The sequence below is a fragment of the Ciona robusta genome, chromosome 13, assembly GCF_009617815.1.
Source record: "Ciona robusta chromosome 13, ASM961781v2".
Classification (NCBI taxonomy): Eukaryota; Metazoa; Chordata; class Ascidiacea; order Phlebobranchia; family Cionidae; genus Ciona; species Ciona robusta.
In genome coordinates, this window is record NC_143247.1 from 3874816 (window position 1) to 3885480 (window position 10665).

The 10665-nt window shown below is 40.9% G+C and overlaps 1 protein-coding gene across 2 annotated transcripts in view; it reads left to right on the forward strand.

Moving 5' to 3' along the window:
• The window catches only part of LOC149725916 (valine--tRNA ligase-like), a 32373-nt gene that overhangs the window by 13227 nt on the left and 8481 nt on the right, over positions 1–10665 (forward strand). For both annotated transcript variants that reach the window (XM_089891661.1, XM_089891662.1), the window contains exons 11-25: positions 124–321; positions 837–980; positions 1413–1588; positions 1908–2042; positions 2390–2504; positions 3602–3778; positions 4282–4387; positions 4774–4898; positions 5313–5460; positions 5635–5762; positions 6328–6483; positions 6709–6915; positions 7231–7342; positions 8629–8804; positions 9907–10056. In XM_089891661.1, the coding sequence (XP_089747787.1) occupies positions 124–321; positions 837–980; positions 1413–1588; positions 1908–2042; positions 2390–2504; positions 3602–3778; positions 4282–4387; positions 4774–4898; positions 5313–5460; positions 5635–5762; positions 6328–6483; positions 6709–6915; positions 7231–7342; positions 8629–8804; positions 9907–10056 (2253 nt within the window). The remainder of the gene's footprint in view (positions 1–123; positions 322–836; positions 981–1412; positions 1589–1907; positions 2043–2389; positions 2505–3601; positions 3779–4281; positions 4388–4773; positions 4899–5312; positions 5461–5634; positions 5763–6327; positions 6484–6708; positions 6916–7230; positions 7343–8628; positions 8805–9906; positions 10057–10665) is intronic.

Here is a 10665-nt window from a genome sequence, read left to right on the forward strand (position 1 = left end):
ATATTACAAAATACTAAGTTAACCCTAACCCATATTATACACTATATGTAATAACTGTATATGTATTACACACAGTGTTATAACTGCATAACTCTATAGTAAACACTATGTATCTTCACTCAGGTAAACAAGCAAGAACTCACGGGACGCACAATGCTCAGTATCCCTGGTTACGACCACAAAGTGGAGTTCGGAGTCCTTATCTCATTTGCATATCCCATCGTCAATAGCGACGAGGAGCTTGTTGTCGCGACAACGAGGATTGAAACGATGTTGGGCGATACGGGGGTGGCCGTTCATCCGGAGGATCCCAAGTATAAGGCGAGTGGTTTATAATGCACCCATTTAATAAGAGTCGTGTATATAGTGTTACTACATGGGTGGGGTTATATGACAATACAAGCACGCTACTATGTAACTTTAATTATACCTTACCACCCCATATGTTACTAGGTACCTTACTTATATTAAAAAAAAATCTAAAAAGTATCTACCTACAAAGTTACAAACATTGTAATTCATAAGCGGGCACGAGGTGTATGAAACAGAACATCAATGTTATGACGACTGCCGTTGCCCCAACATGCGAGGATAAATAAGTTACATACGTGGTAACTTGTAAGCGGGCACGAGGTGTATGAAACAGAACACGCGTGTTATAACGACTGTTGTTGCCCCGCCATGCGAGGATAAATAAGTTACATACGTGGTAACTGGTAAGCGGGCACGAGGTGTATGAAACAGAACACCCGTGTTATAACGACTGTTGTTGCCCCAACGCAAGGATAAAGCAATTTACATTCAATGATATTACAACATTACCTTCTACATTCCAGCACTTACACGGCAAATACGTGCAACACCCGTTCACCGATCGCAAGTTACCCGTAGTTTGCGATGAAATGGTGGAGCGAGACTTTGGGACCGGGGCTGTTAAAATAACCCCCTCCCACGACCCTAATGATTATGAATGCGGAAAGGTGGGCCGTTGATTAATTAATATGTTGTATTTGATTAATTAGTATGCTGTAATTAATTAATTAGTATGCTGTAATTATTTTTTTGATTATATTATTTGGGGCTATTTATTTAGTTTATTAAAAGGACTAAATAGACTTTTTTACTGTATAAAGATGTGATATGTATGAAACTATTTATACTATTTATGCAGTTTATTTATTACATGGTCAACAGACTATGTGATTATTTATCTTTTGCTATTTAAATACCTCAACTGACAGGATGTTCCATTAAATAACAAAAAATAATTCAAACGAATTGATACCTATGTACTTATTGATACTAAAATATTAATCATTTAACCAGCTAATTAAGCAATTAATAATAACTTTTAAATAAATTTGCCAAATAATTAAACATTAATCACTCCCAACTCCCCCCCCCCCCCACAGCGTCACAACCTCAAGTTCATCAATATTTTCTCCGACGATGGTGATGTCATAAACACAAACACAGAGTTTGATGGGATGAAACGCTTCACTGCACGCACTGCTGTTCTAGAAGCGCTCAAGAACAGAGGGCTTTATCGAGGAACAAAGGACAACCCCATGGTGGTGCCTGTGTGTAGGTGAGGGGTCAGGAAAGTTATGTTTATTACATTTGTTCAATATTAATAGGCGCGTTGGCGTGTGTGTCCATGAGCAAGACGCTTATCGATAATTTCTCTAACCCAGTTGTCACTAATGAGTTGTACAAGTTGTCAGCCATACATGAAAACAATCACCCATAAAGTTACACATTTTTGTAACTTTTTTGGTGAATTCAGTTTTTTTATTTATTTGATGCTGATAGGTGTTTTATGTATTCTTGGTCAAGACACTTAACGGCAAATGCTCCAACCCAGTGGTTACTATTTTGAATTCAACCATATTTGTTTTATCCCACAGTCGATCTAAAGACATAGTAGAGCCACTTATAAAGGTACAGTGGTTCATGGATTGTAAGGAGGCCGCTAAACGCTCGGTCGACGCTGTGAGGAACGGACAACTTAAGCTTATCCCTGATATGCATTGTAAAACATGGTATGCGTTTTTTTTATTGTCTATATTTTTTGGTATGACTTGTCCCCATGAAAGTATAAACCACATTCAAAATTCATTACACCACTATAATGCATATATTGGGATGGGGAAAAATGGGACACCTTTTCATTATATTTCTCGTCCCATTTGTTAGTAAACAAAGAACATTCAAAGAATTATAAAATCGTATCCTCACGACTTCCATAGACCGTTGTTACTTGTTTAAAATATGAACAGGATATTTGAATATTAATATTATGTGTAAAAGGTGTCCCGTCTTTCCCCACAGTACTATACCTATCGTACAACACAACCCAACACAAAGTCTAGCCAATACACCATTATAGGTACCATTGGTTGGACAACATTAGAGATTGGTGTATATCCCGTCAACTATGGTGGGGGCATCGGATACCAGCTTATTTTGTTACAATTGATGATTCTAGTATTCCTAAAGGAGAGGTTAGTGCATTCGGAGGTTTAAGTGATGTAATACATTTGGTATAATATCTGTTGTAATAAATCTTAAATAAATGAATCAGAATTTAAAAAGGAATATGCACATTGGGTAATGAGTCAACTCTGGACTAAACCCCAGGTCCCATGGCATGCCTTACTGTAGAACCTCACCCATATAGAATAGAGTGTGCATATACAATGTTGGGGTAATGGGTCAACTCTGGCCTAAATCTCATGTCCCATGGCGTGCCTCACTGTAGAACCTCACCCATATAGAATAGAATGTGCATATACAATGTTGGGGTAATGAGCTAACTCTGGCCTAAATCTCATGTCCCATGGCGTGCCTCACTGTAGGACCTCACCCATATAGAATAGAATGTGCATATACAATGTTGGGGGAATGGACCAACTCTGGCCTAAATCCCAGGTCCAATGGCATGCCTCACTGTAGGACCTCACCCATATAGAATAGAATGTGCATATACAATGTTGGGGTAATGAGCTAACTCTGGCCTAAATCTCATGTCCCATGGCGTGCCTCACTGTAGAACCTCACCCATATAGAATAGAATGTGCATATACAATGTTGGGATAATAGGTCAACTCTGGCCTAAATCTCATGTCCCATGGCGTGCCTCACTGCAGGACCTCACCCATATAGAATAGAATGTGCATATACAATGTTGGGGTAATGGGCCAACTCTGGCCTAAATCTCATGTCCCATGGCATGCCTCACTGCAGGACCTCACCCATATAGAATAGAATGTGCATATACAATGTTGGGGTAATGGGCCAACTCTGGCCTAAATCTCATGTCCCATGGCATGCCTCACTGCAGGACCTCACCCATATAGAATAGAATGTGCATATACAATGTTGGGGTAATGGGCCAACTCTGGCCTAAATCTCATGTCCCATGGCGTGCCTCACTGTAGGACCTCGCCCATATAGAACTAATTACACGCTTCAAAAACCCTTATATTCACACCCATTCAAACCGTACATTCACACCCATTCAAACCTTATATTCACACCCATTCAAACCTTATATTCACACCTATTTAAACCTTATATTCACACCTATTCACCCCCATAGGAAACAGATGGTGCATACTGGGTATCAGGTCGTAGTGAGAATGAAGCAACCAACAAAGCTGCCAAGAAGTTTAACGTTTGCCCTTCCAAGATCAAACTCCGCCAGGATGAAGACGTACTTGACACTTGGTTCTCCTCAGGATTGCTCCCTTTCTCTATCTTTGACTGGCCACAAGAGGTGGCTGTCAATTTATTTATATTTTCATGGGGACTTTTTTAATTTTATTATTTTGAGGGTATATCTTTTATAAAGTCGTTTTTTAATATTTTATAAGAGCTAAATGGAAAGTTTCTGATAAAAAAGATGGGACACTTAAGCACACTTTAGTGCAAATTAGTGATCTTTTCATGGGGGATTTTTTAAATTTTATTTTGGAGTATATTTTCTATATTATACATAGTTTTTTTTAATGTTTTAATCTTATACTATTTGGAGACAGCTATGCCCTATATAGGCCTAAGTTTCCCCTTTGCCAGGAATATATGCAAACTTGCCCTAAAGTTTACCATAGTTTCACTTCATTGTTTAATGTTATAATAAAACGTATCGCAAGCACATCAAATTTGGACTAACAAGGGTGTTGGGGTGATGGGCCAAATCTGGCATTATTCCCATGTCCTCATCCTCACAGAATAGAATATAATGAAGAAACTTAATTAAATAACTTTTACCTTCACCAGACAGAAGACTTGAAGACATTTTTCCCGGGCACCTTGCTGGAAACCGGACATGATATCTTGTTTTTCTGGGTTGCAAGAATGGTCATGTTCTCTCTGATGCTTACTGGTAAGTTACTAGGTTCAAGTCCCACTGTGGTACCTATAGTTCTTTGTGTGTATCGAAACCGGGATTATAGTACTATGGGGTAAGATGGGTACCTGTCCCACATAATATCCTATGTTTCCTAATCATGGACCATCTTGCCCCAATAATAACATGTACCATATTGCCCCCTTATAATAAGATGTGCCATTTTGCCCCAACAATAACGTGTCTCATCTTCCCCCATTAATACAGTGTGCCATTTTGCCCCAATAATAACATGGGCTATCTTCTTGTCCCAATAATATTGTGTGCCATCTTGCCCTAATACTAACATGTACCATCTTGCCCCATCAATACCATGGCCCATCTTGCCCCAACTTCATAGAATATTTGAAACTTGTTTCCAGACAAACTGCCATTTGAAGAAGTTTATTTGCATGCTATGGTACGTGACGCCCACGGTCGCAAAATGAGCAAATCACTTGGAAATGTAATCGACCCATTAGATGTTGTAACAGGGATATCTCTGGAGGTAAGAGGGGGGTACTCGGTTCGAATCTAGGCCAGGGTTGGAGAACCAGGGATCCTGGGTTCAAATCCAGGCCAGGATTGGAGAACCAGGGATCCTAGGTTCAAATCCAGGCCAAGGTTGGAGAACCAGGGATCCTGGGTTCAAATCCAGGCCAGGGTTGGAGAACCAGGGATCATGGGTTCGAATTCAGGCCAGGGTTGGAGAACCAGGGATCCTGGGTTCGAATCCAGGCCAGGGTTGGAGAACCAGAGAACCAGAGGTCCTGGGTTCGAATCCAGGCCAGGGTTGGAGAACCAAGGATCCTGGGTTCGAATCCAGGCTAGGGTTGGAGAACCAAGGATCCTGGGTTCGAATCCAGGCTAGGGTTGGAGAACCAAGGATCCTGGGTTCAGAGTAGTAACACAGTAATTTCAGGACCTTCACAAATCTTTATTAACTGGTAACTTGGATGAGAAAGAAGTTAAAAAAGCAATGGCGGGCCAGAAGGAAGATTATCCCAATGGTATACCTGAGTGTGGGAGTGATGCATTGAGGTTCGCACTAAGTGCTTATACTTGTCAAGGTATGGATGAGACTTGAGTGTTTTATATTCTATATGGGTGAGGTCTACAGTGAGGTACACCATGGGCTATTACCCCAACACCAAGGGTGTTACCATCTAGACCCCATTGAGGCAGTTTATAGGCACTCAATAACATATTATATGATATCTATTGATATTATATGATATCTATAGGACGTGACATCAACTTAGACGTGAACCGAATTCTCGGATATCGACATTTCTGCAACAAATTATGGAACGCGTTTAAATTTGCTATGAGGGGTTTGGGTGAAGGTTTTGTACCAAGTACAACAGCACAGGTGGTTATATAATATGTATATTTGTATATATATATATGCTATATGTATTTACATGTATAGTAGGGTGGGGGAAGATGGAACACCTTTAGCACATAATATTCAAATATCCTGATCGTGTTTTAAACAATTATTACCAGTTTATGAAAGTCCGGATGGTACGGTTTTATAATTTCTTGAAAGTTCTTTGTTTACTACCAAATGGGATGAGAAAATACCCTACTATATATGCTCAGTGCATTACTGGAAAGTGGACTGAAGGTATGAAGCCATACAGAAAAACAATCACCCACAAAGTTACATCTGTAAGCTGGCACGAGGTGTATGAAACAAAACACTTGTGTTATAATGACTGTCGTTGCCCCGCCACGCAAGGATAAATAAGTTACATACGTTGTAACTCGTAAGCGGGCACGAGGTGTATGAAATAGAACACCTGTGTTATAACGAGGCACGAGGTTTATGAAACAGGCTGTAGTTGGCCTCAATAATCTAGAGTTAGGACCTCACCTATACAATATATGGACATTCATTCATCAGCTAATAATGAAACTTACATCCTATGCAGTTGAACGGCCATGAAAGTCACATGGATTTATGGATTCTCAGCAAATTATCGCAAGCTGTGAAATTAAGTTCTGATGGATTGGCCAAATATGAATTCCCTGTTTATACAACGGCTGTGTTTAACTTCTGGTTGTATGAGTTATGTGATGTATATTTGGTAGGCTATAATGTGTTTAGCTTGTTTATATAGTATGTAAAGCCACCGTGTACGATGTGCAACACCCGTGTATTAAACCCATTGGTTTCCCACCCCGAGGATAAACATGAAAGTATCCTAACTTGACAGCGAGCATGAGGTGTGAATATGTAAATGTGCAACAATAATAACAATAACATATATCATGAAATCATAAATACGTCATTGACATTGATTTTTTCCCAGGAATGTTTGAAACCCGTCTTCTCCGGCAACAATCCCGATGCCATTATGACATCACGGAACGTATTATACACTTGTCTCGATGTCGCGCTCCACTTAACATCCCCCCTCATGCCATTTATCAGCGAGGAACTATGGCAACGGTTGCCACGACGATCAGGAGATGACACGCCAAGTGTGACCGTGTCTAACTGGCCGGAGATTGAAAAGGTTTGTGTGGTAGTGGTTATAATTACTGTTGTTATATTCTGTATGGGTGAGTGAGCTGATTGAAGACCTGGGATTTAGTCCAGAGTTGCCCATTACCCCAACATTGTATATGCACATTCTATTCTATATGGGTGAAATATTTTACAAAAAAAACTGCCAAATCCTGATTGAATCTCAAAATGTAGAGTCCGAAGCATTTTAACTAAATGATGAAATGTGATGCAGTTACATTCTTCTATTTAAACTCCACGTTGTAATACTGAGTGTGTCTTTGGTTCTATTATTAAATAATAAACTATGATTATTACATCACAGTTGAACTGGCGTAATGAAAAGATCGAGCAAGAAGTTGATTTTGTTTTAAATTTGAACAAAGTAACTCGGTCACTCAGGTCGGAATATAATCTCACCAAGACCAAAGCAGATTGTAAGTAACCTTGTATATTCTATATGGGTGAGGTCCTACAGTGAGACATGTCACGGGACCTGAGATTTAGACCAGAGTTGGCACATTACCCCAACATTGAATATGCACATTCTATTCTATATGGGTGAGGTCCTACAGCGAGGCATGCCATGGAACCTGGGATTTAGGCCAGAGTTGCCCATTACCCCAATATTGTATATGCGCATTCTATTCTATATGGGTGAGGTCCTACAGTGAGGCATGCCATGGGACCTGGGGTTTAGACCAGAGTTGGCACATTACCCCAACATTGAATATGCACATTCTATTCTATATGGGTGAGGTCCTACAGCGAGGCATGCCATGGAACCTGGGATTTAGGCCAGAGTTGCCCATTACCCCAATATTGTATATGCGCATTCTATTCTATATGGGTGAGGTCCAACAGTGAGACATGCCATGTGACCTGGGGTTTAGACCAGAGTTGGCACATTACCCCAACATTGTATATGCACATTCTATTCTATATGGGTGAGGTCCAACAGTGAGGCACGCCATGGGACCTGGGGTTTAGGCCAGAGTTGGCACATTACCCCAACATTGTATATGCACATTCTATTCTATATGGGTGAGGTCCTACAGTGAGGCAGGCCATGGGACCTGGGATTTAGGCCAGGGTTGGCACATTACCCCAACATTGTATATGCACATTCTATTCTATATGGGTGAGGTCCAACAGTGAGGCATGCCATGGGACCTGGGATTTTGGCCAGAGTTGGAACATTACCCCAACATTGTATATGCACATTCTATTCTATATGGGTGAGGTCCTACAGTAAGGCGTGCTATGTGACCTGGGATTTAGACCAGAGTTGGCTCATTAACCCAACATTGTATATGCACATTCTATTCTATATGGGTAAGGTCCTACAGTGAGGCATGCCATGGGACCTGGGATTTAGGCCAGAGTTGGCCCATTACCCCAACATTGTATATGCACATTCTATTCTATATGGGTGAGGTCCTACAGTGAGGCACGCCATGGGACCTGGGATTTAGGCCAGAGTTGGCCCATTACCCCAACATTATATATGCACATTCTATTCTATATGGGTGAGGTCCTACAGTGAGACACGCCATGGGACCTGGTATTTAGACCCAGAGTTGAAACGGCAGACGAAATATCCGAAATACACTACGTTTTTATACCAGATGAGCCCAGCTTAAACAGCTTAAATACTGTGTAGTTAAATATAGTTATGCACCTTATGCTCACTGTCAAGCCTAATATACGTATCCCTCCACAGTATACGTCCATTGTAACGATGATGAAACAAAGGCCATTGTTACACGTTACGTGACAACAATACAAACATTATCCTACTCGTCGCTCGTCAAAGTATTAGGATCCTCGGAGAAGCCGCCACCGGGGTGCGCTGTTGCCATTGTTAACGATAAATGTAACGTCAATCTTATGTTGAAGGTAATTGTGATGTCATAGGTGTTATAACACGGCTGGAATATATTGTTTCTATGTCAAATAATAAATAGGATGTCTATTTGTGTTTGAACGTATTAGTGCTAGTGTTGGGCAACAACAGTTGTTATAACACGGGTGTTCTGTTTCATACACCTCGTGCTCGCTTACGAGTTACCACGTATGTAACTTATTTATCCTCGCATGGCGGAGCAACAACAGCCATTATAACACGGGTGTTCTGTTTCATACACCTCGTGCTCGCTTACAAGTTACCACGTATGTAACTTATTTATCCTCGCATGGCGGGGCAATAACAGTCGTTATAACACGGGTGTTCTGTTTCATACACCTCGTGCCTGCTTACAAGTAACAACGTATGTAACTTATTTATCCTTGCATGGCGGGTCAACAACAGTCGTTAAAACACGGGTGTTCTGTTTCATACACCTCGTGCCATCGTACAAGTTACCATGTATGTAACTTATTTATCCTCGCATGGCTGGTCAACAACAGTCGTTATAACACGAGTGTTCTGTTTCATACACTTCGTGCCATCGTACAAGTTACCATGTATGTAACTTATTTATCCTCGCATGGCTGGTCAACAACAGTCGTTATAACACAGGTGTTCTGTTTCATACACTTCGTGCCATCGTACAAGTTACCATGTATGTAACTTATTTATCCTCGCATGGCTGGTCAACAACAGTCGTTATAACACAGGTGTTCTGTTTCATACACTTCGTGCCATCGTACAAGTTGCCCTTAGATGTCTTGCCCAAGGATTAATAAGCCCATAATGGTAGCAGCATTAAGTCCGGCTAACTTACCATTTTGGAAACATTACTGAACGCCTTGCAACTAAGTCTTGCATAAGTATATGACTTACATAAATTAGTTATGTTCTTATACAGTACTACCCAATGCTTAGCGTATAACTTACTTAACACCCAATTTAGACAACCCATTAGAGACCACTGGGTTGGGGCAATTGTTGTTAGGGGTCTTGCCCAAGGATTAATAAGCCCACAGTGGTAACAGCATTAAGTATAAAGCATTGTATATGCATAACTCATCACTTTACAGCTAAACCATATACACCTAGGGCTTAATTGACTTGGAAAAAGAAATTTCTAAGCTGGCAACCAAGAGAGCTGACCAGGAAAAGAAATTAAAATCTCTTCAAGATAAAATAAGTAAAGAAGAATATAAGAAAAAGGTTCCGGCAAATGTACAAACATCAGATGCTGATAAAGTAAGTTTGGTTTGTTATATTTGTGAATAGAACGAGCATATACAATGTTGGGGTAATGGGCCAACTCTGGCCTAAATCCCAGGTCCCATGGTGTGCCTCACTGTAGGACCTTACCCATATAGAATAGAATGTGCATATACAATGTTGGGGTAATGGGCCAACTCTGGCCTAAATCCCAGGTCCCATGGCATGCCTCACTGTAGGACCTTACCCATATAGAATAGAATGTACATATACAATGTTGGGGTAATGGGCCAACTCTGGCCTAAACCCCAGGTCCCATGGCGTGCCTCACTGTAGGATCTTACCCATATAGAATAGAATGTGCATATTCAATGGTGGGGTAATGGGCCAACTCTGGCCTAAACCCCAGGTCCCATGGCGTGCCTCACTGTAGGATCTTACCCATATAGAATAGAATGTGCATATTCAATGGTGGGGTAATGGGCCAACTCTGGCCTAAACCCCAGGTCCCATGGCGTGCCTCACTGTAGGATCTTACCCATATAGAATAGAATGTGCATATTCAATGGTGGGGTAATGGGCCAACTCTGGCCTAAACCCCAGGTCCCATGGCGTGCCTCACTGTAGGATCTTACCCATATAGAA